The sequence below is a fragment of the Aspergillus melleus genome, assembly GCF_016097325.1.
Source record: "Aspergillus melleus strain CBS 546.65 chromosome Unknown contig4, whole genome shotgun sequence".
In the NCBI taxonomy this organism is placed as follows: Eukaryota; Fungi; Ascomycota; class Eurotiomycetes; order Eurotiales; family Aspergillaceae; genus Aspergillus; species Aspergillus melleus.
In genome coordinates this window covers 315,552-328,665 of record NW_025763373.1, presented here as the reverse complement: position 1 = coordinate 328,665, position 13,114 = coordinate 315,552, and the positions used below count along the sequence as shown (strand labels likewise).

At 50.9% G+C, this 13,114-nt stretch overlaps 6 protein-coding genes across 6 annotated transcripts; 2 read left to right on the top strand and 4 right to left on the bottom strand.

The window, feature by feature from the left end:
* Nucleotides 1–997: 997 nt before the first annotated feature.
* LDX57_007049 (uncharacterized protein) lies at nt 998–1,333 on the top strand (the record flags this gene model as incomplete). The annotated part of the gene is made up of 1 exon (XM_046088773.1): nt 998–1,333. One exon carries the CDS (start codon nt 998–1,000, stop codon nt 1,331–1,333), a length of 336 nt encoding a protein of 111 aa, XP_045944743.1.
* A 270-nt stretch (nt 1,334–1,603) lies between these two features.
* On the bottom strand, nt 1,604–3,604 carry LDX57_007048 (uncharacterized protein; the record flags this gene model as incomplete). The annotated part of the gene is made up of 1 exon (XM_046088772.1): nt 1,604–3,604. The coding sequence occupies one exon, from the start codon at nt 3,602–3,604 to the stop codon at nt 1,604–1,606; it is 2,001 nt and encodes a 666-aa protein (XP_045944742.1).
* A 178-nt stretch (nt 3,605–3,782) lies between these two features.
* On the top strand, nt 3,783–5,735 carry LDX57_007047 (uncharacterized protein; the record flags this gene model as incomplete). The annotated part of the gene is made up of 5 exons (XM_046088771.1): nt 3,783–4,481; nt 4,545–4,758; nt 4,811–4,886; nt 4,941–5,335; nt 5,407–5,735. The coding sequence occupies exons 1-5, from the start codon at nt 4,191–4,193 to the stop codon at nt 5,733–5,735; spliced, it is 1,305 nt and encodes a 434-aa protein (XP_045944741.1). The 5' UTR covers nt 3,783–4,190.
* A 564-nt stretch (nt 5,736–6,299) lies between these two features.
* LDX57_007046 (uncharacterized protein) lies at nt 6,300–7,301 on the bottom strand (the record flags this gene model as incomplete). The annotated part of the gene is made up of 1 exon (XM_046088770.1): nt 6,300–7,301. One exon carries the CDS (start codon nt 7,299–7,301, stop codon nt 6,300–6,302), a length of 1,002 nt encoding a protein of 333 aa, XP_045944740.1.
* A 1,006-nt stretch (nt 7,302–8,307) lies between these two features.
* Nucleotides 8,308–9,997, bottom strand: PUT4 (putative proline permease; the record flags this gene model as incomplete). Its single annotated transcript, XM_046088769.1, has 2 exons — nt 8,308–9,610; nt 9,660–9,997. 2 exons carry the CDS (start codon nt 9,995–9,997, stop codon nt 8,308–8,310), a joined length of 1,641 nt encoding a protein of 546 aa, XP_045944739.1.
* Nucleotides 9,998–10,633: 636 nt separating this feature from the next.
* Nucleotides 10,634–11,927, bottom strand: LDX57_007044 (uncharacterized protein; the record flags this gene model as incomplete). Its single annotated transcript, XM_046088768.1, has 4 exons — nt 10,634–11,248; nt 11,297–11,365; nt 11,422–11,457; nt 11,511–11,927. The coding sequence occupies 4 exons, from the start codon at nt 11,925–11,927 to the stop codon at nt 10,634–10,636; spliced, it is 1,137 nt and encodes a 378-aa protein (XP_045944738.1).
* Between the last annotated feature and the right edge of the window lie 1,187 nt (nt 11,928–13,114).

Sequence of the window (13,114 nt, the reverse complement as noted above, 5' to 3'; positions counted from 1 at the left end):
GAAGAGGTTATTCACCGATCCCCCAAACGTGATCTTGAAGCCCCGACTATCATCTAGACAGAGAAGAGCTACTACGCTATCATGAGCAACAAGACGGGATATAGACGACCAAACAGTAAGACACTTATCTGATGAAGTTCTTACAACGGGAGAAGCTGACCGAGAAACTGTAACTAGAACCGTCTTTGTCAGGCCCGTGGTCTATGCCCTACATGATTGCTCCACCGTATACTCGCACCTTTAGCACGCGATCCGGATACAGTATGAGGATCAAGGGGAGCATGGAGACAACCTATTTCTATATGGGTAACACGGTATGGTGGGCTCTACTTTGGGTTCTCGGCGACCACTAAGTGAACACAGTGGGACATGAACTCTCAATGGGAAAGCCGGAATACAGCTCCCCGTGGAAATCGATGACGCAAAGGGGGACCTCAAGCTGGCCTGGGATGATGTTTAAGATATGAATGTGGACGTGCTCAGCATAATTTGCGTCTATCTACGGCGGGATTCTGAGCGGTCTTAACATATGTCCTCTTTTCAAATAAAACTGGAGACTGGATGTCAATCCGCGGCGAGATATACTAGGTCAAAGACGCCAAAACCAAGGGCGATGCGTTCGTGCAAGAAACGGTTGGTTCGAAAACAGTTTTCCTTCGGTACTCGGTACAGGGAGGGGGGGGAAGATAGGAAGAGGAAAAGAGAATTTGCTAATCCATCTTCCGGATGAGCAGAACTTTGCCGGTAACGGCGTGATGGCCACCGGGATATACGGCAACGACAGAAATGTAGAATTCGAAATTCAAGGTTCTGATAAAGAGCAATGGGTCTCAATCTGTCATCCAAGTGAGCTATGGTGCTCAAGCCACTCATGCCTAAAACAAGGCTGCTAATCTCTTGATTCCGGCAGATATCGATGACATAGGTTTTGGAGACCAACGTACGTTTAACTTTGAGTCAATTCCCATTGAATACAAGATGGAAGCCTTTGGTTACGATGATAACAACAGGAACGGGCCAGCCAGATCGCATCAACAGCACTTTACAACTGCGCTGCATTAGCAATGTTGTGGTCGACGGGGATATTGAGAACGTGCATACCCTCTACCAGAAAGATACACATAAGGGTGTCGTACTCTCTTTTCCGCTCAAGTTGCTGCTGAAGAAGAGCAGGAGCATAGTGACCATTGGGGGTCTATACAATGGGAAGGATTATCATGGCGCTATTTTGGAGAAGGTGATCGTATATTCTCCTGAGGAAAGGGGCGTAGGTGGTGGCAATGAGGGTATTAAGAGAGCACCCGCGGTGATGTGTCAGTATAACCTGTGTTGAGCTAAGCAAGAATGGGATTATTACTATGTCATGGAAATTCAAGGGACAAGCATATGCCTTGACCTCTAATGTTGTATTGCGCTAATTCATTCGTTCAGGGCACCTTGAAAGCCATCTACATTTCTTTTGTGTCAAACGTCTATCTTGCCCTGGATTGGGTTTTTGCGAAGATGATCACCTACAGTGGGGGGAAATGGTGCCGGATAATAAAATTGTGATGTCATCTCGTTAAAAGGCCCATTGATCCGTCTCAAATATGTACCCGCGCATCTATTTCAACTCCAACCTCAAGGCATCATACTGCACATACAAAGCTTCCGGCAAGACGGCCGTTTCAACACTCGACGCATTAAAGGGCAAACTCAAAACAAACTCGTTCTTCCCCTGCTTCAGCTTTGTGGTAGGAAACACAAACTTGTGCTCGATGTTCTGACACGCCACGGCGCTGCGCACACCACACGACCCACTTCGGAAGTAAGGGATCCACCAGGTCGACTCATAGCTTCCGTCGTTGACATTCACAGTCCATGGAAGGTTGCTATACGGATGATCGATGATCGACCATTTCGAGTTTCCGTTGGCTGTCTTGGTGCCGGCAATTTGAACGGTGAAGGTGGCCGTTTTGGCACGGGAGAGTTGACTCTTTGATAGGTCGAATGCAATCGTCCAGTTATTGACATTCTCGTACACAGACTCGTTGCGAAGATGGTTTCCATTTGCTGGGAAAAATGACCAGTGGATGTAATTCAGGTCCTCGGACTCTTTGCTCTTCCCGACTTCGAAGTTCACGCCCTTGGGAAAGTCATCGGTAAAATCATACTGTCCCCAGTAGATCCGATATTGCTCAGGATGAAGACTCTTTGACTCATCCACCGCATAGCCATGACGGTACTCGCCGGCTGATTTATCGGGGACACCAATCCGCCAGATCTCCTTTCCTGCGGTCTCTTCTTTCCACGTGAAGCTCCAGTCTTTGCCGCCATTGACCTTTACGTCGTCCTTGATGAACCAGCCAAAGACACCGTCCGCATAGACAGTAACTCGGTACGTTCCCTTCGCTACCCTAGGAATGCTGAATTTTCCAGATGCATCGATTTCCGCCCAGTACTGCTTTGACTCAGTCTCAAAGACATTCAGTTGGAAGTCCTGTTTATTCTCCGAGAGCACAATGATAGGATGTTTCGCGCCTTTCGGCAGCTTAACCTTCCCTGAAAACGCAGTCCTTCCACTAGAAGAGATCAGGTTCGGCACATACTGCGCAATATCATCATAGAACTGCACATTCCACTCCGGATCTGCAAACCGCGCCGCGTCGGCCCGCAACTCGGACATGCTCGTCCCTTTGTCTCCCTTGTTGAAGTAATAGAACTGCGGTCCCCAGGTCCGGTCGAACCCATGTGTGATATTTGGGACCGGGGCACCGTGATGTCCCGAGACCATGTAATTATAAACGATGCCGTCCACTACGAGATCAGAGTGCAGCGGTCCGCCGTAGTAGCTTTCCCGAGTGTTGTGCACCAGCCACGCGCCAAACGTGTTCCCGTCCGCACTCTGGGAACCGTCAGCGTAGTGGCCGTGGACGTCGTGAGCGCGCCAGCTCTCAGCGAGAGTGTATTTAGTAAAGTAGTCGGAGTATTGCTTCACATAGGGATCGTCGGGGGTGTTGCCTAGGTAGGTAGTTGCATCTTGCACAGTGACAGCCCTGGAATTTGCATCCGAGGACGGCATCGGGCCGTAGTTTGTGTCGCTAGTCGAGAAATGAGTCCAGAGTTTGGTGTTTGGACGGAAAAGCGTGCGCATCTCCCCAAGTCCTCGAAGGAATGGAGTGTCAGGGTTGAAGTACGTAACACGCGAAAAAGCATGTAGGCCTGTTTCGCCGTCGCGAAGGAAGAAGTACTGCGAGAGAGTCTGGTTCGTGGACGCGTATGTATCGGTCATGACGAGTCCGCCATAGGCGACTCCTTCAGAGTCGGTTCCATTGATTAGCTGGACGTCCGCTTTGTCGCTGCCTCCGGGGGTCCAGAAGCCAGATGGCACGCAGCTGCAGTCTAGGTAGGGGCCCTTTCCGCTATTTCCGCTCGTAGGGCCAAGCAGGTCTTGGCCGTCAAGGAAGAGATCAGTGATCTGACCGCTTGATTTGGTAAGTATGACACTGAGGTGATTGTTGTTGAGAGAAATATGAGTTGAGTTCTCGCCAGTCTGCAGCCGGGCAAGCGCTGTGGTTGCAAGCGTGGCCAGCACCGGCAGGGTTCGAGCTTGGAGTGCTCGCATTGTGTTGATAAAATCCAATAAATTGCCCCGAAAAAGATTTTTGAAGGGGCTCCTTGAAGAACACGATCATAACGCAGTTTATATTGTAAATGCTCCAGTGGGGTGAAAGTAGACAAGAGGGGTGTTCGCGCAACTCCGATGATGCTCTCCACCGGCGATTATTCATTCGTGGGAAAATGTCCGTCATAACGCATTCGACGTGCATGAATTAATAAATTCCCCTCTTGGCTCTTCCGGTTCCTGCCAAAATATAATGCGGGGGAGCCAGGAACTAGAGCTAGTTACCTGTCGCTTTGCAGGACCGTCTCCGTTGGCCCGGCTCTCGGGATATATCCGGCCGAATCATGTCCAGCGCCCAAGCTGGTTCTCATGACACGCGACTGACACGGGGAAAATGAACAGTGGCAATCTATGCTGCTTTCACCTAAAGGACGCGAGATGGGCATCTCTGTGGCACACCAAGTTGCCGCCCTGATATGGATTGCCGATGTTCAAAGGCCGACGACGAGTATATGAGGCATGTCGATTATGGAGCCGGGAATTATGATGGGCATTTGCAACGAAAATAAATCGCAACAAACTAGAAATGAGACTCAGATTTGCATTTTTCGTCGGGGTCCTTCTGCTTGCTTCACTCGGAGCAGGCAAGGACCTCGCGCCGGCCCAAGGCCTAAGTCTGGATGCTGAGTATGTGAGAACATGTGTTATCCCTGCAAACGGAGATGGCTCGGATGACTCCCCGGGGATTATTCAAGCCTTCAAGAAGTGTCAGAAAGATGGCGTGATCGTCTTCAAAAACACGACTTATAACATCAACACCGCGATGGAATTTAAGGACCTAAACAACGTCAAAGTCGACATCAAAGGAACGCTCAAAGTAAGCTGACCCTCTCATACCAGATATTCATCTACGGTCCAAGAAAGGCTAACAATGTCACAGTGGAGCGATGACATCGACTACTGGCTCAACAACTCCCTCCCCATCGGTCCCGGTGAGGATCAGAACTCCTATCCGCCCGCTGCGTATCAAAACCAAACTGTGGCTTTCATTCTTGGCGGGAAGAAACTATGGGTTGAAGGCCATGGATACGGGACATTCCATGGAAATGGCCAGGCCTGGTATGACTTTGTGAAGGGCGAGTCCAATTATCCAAGTAGGCAGCGGGAACACTCATTAGGGCTGGCAAAGCACCTGACCATCTCCAGATCGACCACATGCTCTTGTCATCACAGCTGAGGATTCTTACTTCCATGGGTTGCGCTTTATCAAACCTCAGATGTGGTAAGCTTTTGATCATTGTCGATTTATTTACGAACAGAAGGCTAAAAGCGAAAGGACGGTCACTATTGTGGGCTCATCTCGCCTACTCCTTGAAGACATACACGTCAACGCAACCAGCGACAGCCGGCAACCTGCGCGAAACACCGATGGAGCCAATACCATGTTTTCCGACTCAATCACCTTCCGACGTTGGACCGTGCAAAACGGAGACGACTGCATCGCTGCCAAGGCCAACTCCACAAACATTCTGATCGAAGATACGGTTTTTCACAAAGGCCAGGGAGTCGCCATCGGGAGTATAGGTCAGTACGCGGAACGGTTTGAAACCGTGGAGAATGTAACAGTAAGAAATATCGTGGCCCATGCGTCACGGTATATTGGAAGGGTCAAAACTTGGACAGGTGAACAGAACGACTGGCCGCCGAATGGAGGTGGTGGCGGAATTGGTTGTGAGTGCTCAGTCTCCTGTCTCCAATATTTGTTGAAACTGGTGCTAATTCTTGGTATCATGCTACTCAAGACATCCGAAATATCTCATGGGACAACGTAACCATTCACGACGGCGAAAGGGCTCCTCTGGTCATCAATCAGTGCTACACGAACGTGGCGCAGGCCAATTGCAGCACCTCGACGTTCGATATCTCCGATATCAGTTACTCTAATCTCCGTGGCACTATCAATTCTGGCTACATTGCGGAGTTCCAATGTAGCCGGTCTCAGGATGGTTGTGATGGCTTGAAAATGAATGGTGTGGAGTTTACAAATGTTGCGGTTGATCCAGAGGAGAAGGTGGCGAAGGTGAAATGCAGTAATGTTAACGAGCCGCTGGGGTTCAAGTGTACCAATTAACAGTTGGCTCGGACACCTGTTACTGAGTGACAGGGAGTGTGGAACATGTGAGTGAGATGAAGAGTTTGACTAAATACTATGGTTAAGAGGTCAAAGCACGAAGGGGTAATCATAGACATAGGAAAGCTCACCCCTGTCCAGGATGGTTTTCAAACGCTAGCCGATAAGCGATGATAAATATGCCTCTGAAGTAATAAATAATTGAGATAATGTTGGTATTATTGGCGTTGGTAATGCATTGCTTGAAAACCTGGGAAATGGTTATTCAAATTCATTATAATCAAAAAGTCGACAATTCGGTTGTTGGCTGGACTTTCCAGTTACCAGCACAATCTGAGGGAGACTCTATAACCAGTATAGATCTTGACTCGTCAGCATTGTACCAAACTCGACCTCATAAAGCCGCGTAGATTACCTATCTATTATGGTTCCTTTGTTTGGAGAAGGGCAAGGCCCATGCAACACTGGTTCAAAACACGAATGTCAGGGAATGACAACTTGAAAGGATACCGAGCTCCATGGCAAAGAAAGGTAGATACCACCACAGATGGAACACTCATGAGATTACCGACGCACAAAATGAGCATTCATCGATGCCAGGATATGCAGGTGTTCCTGACGGGTCAAAGTAGACACTAACTGGCTTTGAGGATTAGGAACAGAGAGATTTGCTAGAAACCTCTGTTTCAGGAGAAACAGGAAATCAGCATGGAAACGACCTAGCTCAGACCCCATGAACGGATCCTCTTCGCGATAACGATCGGCCATGGTATCGACGACGACGCGCATGGCTGGAAGCCAGCGCAGGTTAGAAGTGAAGATCTCTCTGTAGTCTCTATTAACCTCCCAGCGCTGGGCGGCATCCATGATGCTCCAATGAAGCATCCCATAAATGACTCGCCCAGCCTCATAATCCAACTCGCGATCTGGGCCGACTCTGTCCCTAACGTCTATTGCATACTGATCGAGTCGTCGATTGAACCAGGACTCGTCTTCTTCATCCATGGCTCGAAGAAACCTTGCCATGGTGAGCCCGTCGATGAAGTAGTATTCGCGCTTCCTAATCATCAACCAACGAATGATGAGCTTGTTTGGATCGTCGTGAAATTCGAGGAAGCTGTGGACTACATTAAATTGCGATAAGTAGTTGATCACGGACAATCGATCACCAGGAGTTACATTTTCCAGGATGACCTCATTCGTTTCGGTGATGGAATGAGTGATCGGCATTGTGGCCCTGAAAGGATTCCAGGAATCTTCAGGATCCTCAGGATCCTCATCTTCATCATAGTCCTCGTCTTCATCTTCATCTTCCTGGCCGTCTTCACTTCCCTGGCTATCCTCATCTTCCTGTCTGTTTTCATTCCCCAGCCCGTTGTCAATCGCCCGGCGAAAGCGACTAACGATCGCGTTTATCTCTGCATCGGAATACGTCTCACGCATAACGTCAATGTCCTGCACAATCCTATCACACAGCTCCAAGGTCTGTCTCTGGCGGTCAAGATTCTCCTGGTCGCCCTCGTTCGCCTGGGTAACGCCAGGACCTCTCTCTCCTGTGGTCTCCATTGTGACCTTCTAGGTTTCGCTAGTCAGATGAGAGGATATGTTTGACAGAAGTCCCGTGCGATTCCGAAGGGGCAGCAGATGGGTAGATAGGAAGTTCAAGACTACAGAGCTGCAGTCGTGATTTCCGCGTGGTTGTTAGATTAAGGAGGTCGTTCTTGCTGGTGCGTGCAGATGACCTGGTCTTTTTATACCTTTCCACCTACTTTAGCATAAAACGATACTAAGATATACTAGGAGATACTCCTTATCCTTTTGGACCTATAGCAATCGAACAATGGATGTATCTACGTTGAGATAGAAATGTTGGTCATTGGGTAGCGTTTTTAACGGGCACACGCGGGATCCATGTATTTCTTTGTATGGTTGTGCTACAGGACGTCAAATATGTCAAGTTAAGGCCACATACCGGAGAATAACATGTAAACGGATATGAGGCATGGAAGGATTGATCATAGCAAAGGGTCAGCTTTCTATATCTGAGAATTGTGTGAATTACGGTATATTATCAAGAGACTAATTGTAATCATCCTACTTCATAATCTTTCAACTCATGCTTCCCCTATCTGTCGTGACAGAAGATACGTGACATCTCCCGGGTTCGGATCCGGAATCAAGGGGTGTTCTGGTTAAACAGGTAGTTTCCATCAACTTGTCGTGGCACAGCTTGGTTGTAGTTGTCCATATCGTCTGTGCTTTCTCAACCTGACTGTAAATCGTAAACTGTTCGCCCTTGAGTAGCAGCTTGTGCAGTGTAGTCCAACACTCGTCATTGGTCTAACAGAGTATTCTGTATGCACAGAAGTGACTAGAAATGCCATCGATGACAGGATGACTTCCATTGTTCAATACACCGCATTATACCTCGGTTGATCCATCTCAGGAAAATAGGCAGAGGGCTAGATGGAAATCACTGATCCTATAGATAAACACTCCCATCAGCAACATAACACCGAACCAACACCCAGATGAAAGTCCCGTGGAAAACACAACGAACAAGAAAGCAGGATCACCACATCCTCTCCCAAAACCTCCTCACGAACCCCATCTCCGCCAACTCCCGCTTCCTCCTCTCCTGCACACCTCCCTCCTCCCAGACCCGACACTCCTCATCAATTTCCGCCTTCCCTTTATAGATATCCGCCTTCACAGGATCCACCCACTCCGTGCGATGCCAGAGCTTCCAAAACACAAACATGACGACCCACAAGGCCAATCCGAAATACGACGTGATGAATCCCTGTACGCTGAATGGTTTGAAGACCGTGAAGCCGTTGAAGAGCGTCACGGTGCAGCCTATGATCGCGGCCAATATGGCCGAGTAAGGCTGCAGGGGCGATTCCCAGGGCAGACTGGTCCGGGAGATGCCTTGGGCACGGAGAGCGCGGTACCAGGCGAGGAAGACAATCACCATGCTTGTGTAGGTGACGATCAGGGCGCAGGTAGTGAGGTCGACGAACCAGTAGAAGACGGTGGAGGAGGAGTTGGAGGCCACGAGGAAGGTGATGCAGCTGAGGACCAAGACCGTCGCGACGCAGTAGATCGGGACGCCGGCGGCGGTGCATTTAAGGAGGAAGGCTGGGGCTTGGCCGTCACGGGCGAGTGAGTAGAGCGTGCGGCTGGAGGAGTAGAGGTAGGCGTTTCCGCAAGACCAGCCGGCGAGCAGGATTAGGAGGTTGATCAGGTCGGGGAGGCCGTGGATGTTCAGGTTCGTGATCCCGATGACCCAGGGGGATGCGGCGGAGCCGGCGCTGCCGTTGTCGATGGCGGAGAGGAGACGAGGGTCTTGCGAGGGGCAGATGATGCCGACGGCGAAGACGCCTATCACGTAGAAGCCGACGATGCGGTAAAAGGTCATCTTGACGACGCGGGGTATCGTGAAGCGTGGGTTTTGAATCTCGCCGGCTGCGAGTGCCGGTAGGTCGGGTCCTGCGACGGAGAAGCCGGCGTAGACCATCACGGAGAAGAAGCCTAGGAAGCGGCCTGTCGTGCCGTCGGTATAGTATTCGTGCATGACGCCGTTCGTCCAATTGCGGAATCCGTAGACGTCGTGGTTGGGGTTCCCACCGACCATCGTGATGAAGGTGAGCAGGACAAGACCGATCAGTAGGAGGACTTTGGTGGAGGCCATGATGAATTCGCTCTCGCCGTACCATTTCACCGCGACTACATTCAACAGGAAGCAGACGACCAGCGCCATGGCAACCCAGACGGCCGGATTGACGCTGGTATTCCAGTATTGCATGACGGTGGCCACGGCCGCATATTCGGTGCAGACTAACATCAGTCCTCCATAGAAATATACCCAGCCCCTGTCCGGTCAGATCAAACTTTATAGGGAGATAGGACCAGGCAACTCACATGGCAAACCCAAACGCAGGGTCAATATATCGTGCAGCCAATTCAAATATCGACCCTCGAATGGGCAGATAGGCACACATCTCCCCCACGCACAGATTGCATGGCCAGATGAAGAAGATACCATAGCACAGATACCCCAGAAAAACGGACAAGGGGCCCGCATCGCGTAGATACGATCCAATCCCGACAAAAAGACCCGTGCCGATAGATCCCCCGATGGCCATCAACTGTACATGTCGAGGCGATAGACCGCGCTGCGTCTGACGGTATGGCGTGATGGTGCCTGAGATAACATCCTCTGGGACACTATGGTCCTCGACAGAAGCTTTTTTTTCCATGACCGCGCAGGATGGACTACTGTATCAGCCCTTGGTGGGTTCATATGAAGCCTGGAACGGAGTTTATATATCCGCAGCCACGAGGTGGAACGATAAACGGCCGCATTGTGTATCCTCGCACCACGATTTCCGATACAGAATTAAGCATATCTTGACAAAACCCACCCACTGATAAGATGTTATCGCGCCGATCGCGACCAGCGACCGGAAGGGGGAAGAGAAGGCGATGCTAGTGGCGCTGCCAAGTGATAAGGCTCGGTGACGGGGGCAAATGAGCGATGCCATTGATAGTGACACAGATAGACTGTATAGACTGAACAGCCGGGGAGATTCTCAGTCTAACCTGTCCCTCCACACGGCCTGCAAAATTCGAATTCTGGAATATGTAATAACATTGATCGTAGCACACGGATGCCCTATCGGACAGCTGACTGACTAGATAGAAGGTATAAAATTGGTAAAGAGGAAAACACCGACAAAGCCTATTTGGATATCATGCGCCGCGAAGACCAGACGGAGAAGAAGCGAAAGTATTAACATATATTAACAATAGAAGGACAGAGCTAGCAACACCTCCACAGGGACATTTAGCCAGGCTCAGTATGCGATCAACTTCATAAAGATATTTGGGCAATATCACCGCCCGTCGTAGTGCTCGTGGCTCTCGGGGATCTGCGTCATCGGCACCGGCGCCTCCAACTCGGTCGGACCGCGCTGATATCCCGACTGAGGGGGCATCTGGCCCATCTGCTGTGCCTGTTGTTGCTGGAAATTGGTCGAGTCCCAGCTCCAGTGTCCGCTCGCCGGCTGCGGCGGCGGGGAGAAGGCGCGTTGCGTAGGGTCCGGGCTCGAGACGAACGTGGCCTGATCGCCCGGATGCCCCGGTGCGCTGGCAGTCATCTCGCTCTTGCGCTCGCCGTGGCTGTTAAATAGGGCCCATTGGGCCGTTCGCTCGGTGCGTCCGTCCTCCGACGACATCCACTTCTTGTATATGCGGTTGCGGCCGAGGACGAAAAACAGGGCGATGAGGATGGCGACGAAGGCGACGCAGCCGACAACGATACCGGCGATGGCACCGCCGCTCAGTCCGCCGCCGCCGCCCTTGTCAGACGAACCGGTCGAGCTGGGAGATGAGCTGGCGGTGCCGCTGGGTGGGAGGTCTCCTTCGGCGGGGGGCGATTGTCCGGGCACGAGCATGTACGGATATTCTTTGGCTTTCTTGTACTGGTCGTCCCAGGTCATGCTCGAGTTCTGGACCTATTAGCAGGAGATCGACATGGAGATCGTCGATAGACTTACCGGGTTGATGACGCCGACCATGCCATTGCCGATACATGAGTCGATGGCCGTGCAGTAGAAGAACGTTGGCTGTGGGAGTCAGTGGGGCTTCTCAGATCGATCTGCTATATTCAAGATAAACTCACAGCAGTGTCATTTACAACCAAAGACCAGGTCGGAGGCTAGACTCTGGTTAGTCTCGATGTATCCGGATCATCTCCCTACAGATACTTACAGGTCCCACCAACTGTCCATTATTCTCATTGAACCGATTGAACTCCCCGGAATAAAACACATCCTTACTAGCCGGCACACAAGGAGCCAGATAATCCGCCTTGACGACGGAGTGATTGCGCGGATAGAACTCGAAGATGATCACGTCGCCGACATCCGCCGTGATGTTATGCGGCGAGTACTGATGAGGGTCTTCCTTGGAGCCGACCTTCACGGTATGCGTTGCAGTACCCGTGGTTGAAGAAGTCGTTTTCGACGCAGAGGTCGTCGTTGCAGTCGTTTTGGCCATGCTCTGCGTGCGAGTGCCACTCCCCGTCGCGGAGCCGTATGAATCGTCCGATGAGGTTGTTTGTGTCGACACCATTGCCGCCTGCAGGGCTAGCAGCAGCCATGTCATCACACGCACGGGAGATGGCATGACGAGAGAATTTTTTTTTTTCCCTTTCCTTTTGTTCCGCAAGTTCACGGCGTTTCAGAATGTCTGGGGGGTTGCCGTCATGCGGGAGACAAGTCCAAACAAAGAGTCGGGCAAGAAAGAAAAGAAAGGGAAAAAAGAACTAAAATAAATCGAGGGAAGTAACGGAGAGAAATAATAATACCTACGAAAGAGCGAGAGGGGTCAGCAATCAGCCCTTAACAAAGAGCCCGACTTTTTTAGGTTCTTTTAATTCCATTTGATTATTAAATCTAGCAGGGCCGATATAACTAAGAACGGCCGTGGCGCAGACCAAATGAACGAAAAACCGACAGGGAAAACAAGCAGACAATAACAAATAATCAAGAAGCGATTCATTCATCGCTTCTTGGACCCAGAACTACTGCTGCAACCGGTTTAGTTGGCGCTCGTTGGCGGTGATCCTGGGCCTGTCTGGTTCGAACTAAACCATGGATCCGGCGCCAGCCATTCACATGAAGCTCTATCCGAGACTTTGTGCTCTGCGCTTCTCCACTTCGTCCCCGTGGGCCAATTCGGGCCTTCATCTGGTGCGAGGGTGGCCCTGCTAGAGCAGAAATCACTCTTCTGACTGGTCCAGCGACGGCATCAGACCGATCTAATGGCCTTGGCGGACACCAAAAAGTGATCAGGGATCATTGAAATCGGCCTAGTCCAGCCTTGCGCAGCGAGTTGACTCCGGTGGACTTGCCCAGTGTTGTCCTGTTCGGTTTAGTCTTGTCCAATTTCTTTGGCCCCCGTTTAAAGGGTTAAGGGACCCATTTGTAGCCTCGCCATGATCCGGCCGATGGAGATAGGGCCGAAACCCTTAAGAGCCGCTTTCAGTTCAGACTCAAAAAGAGTCCAACCTACGGACTCCTGCCGTTCAAAACAGGAGTCTCAGCTCGTGACGAGCGTCTGCGCCTCCACCGAATGGTCCGGCAGCGAGTGTCTGGTGCACTGCCGGCGTGAGATGACGCTCAGCTCGGATTTCCCTGCCTGCGACCGTACGGTTTGTCCGACGGTGGAACCAAGGCACTAGAAATGCTACCTTAGCCAGGACTAGCAGGTCGATAGTTAGCACTGGGCAGCAATTTCCTTCTCGTTTCTCGTTTCTCTCTTCTTTGTTCCTGTTCAGCTCCACTCTGTCAAATAACTTCCGTTTACGAGTC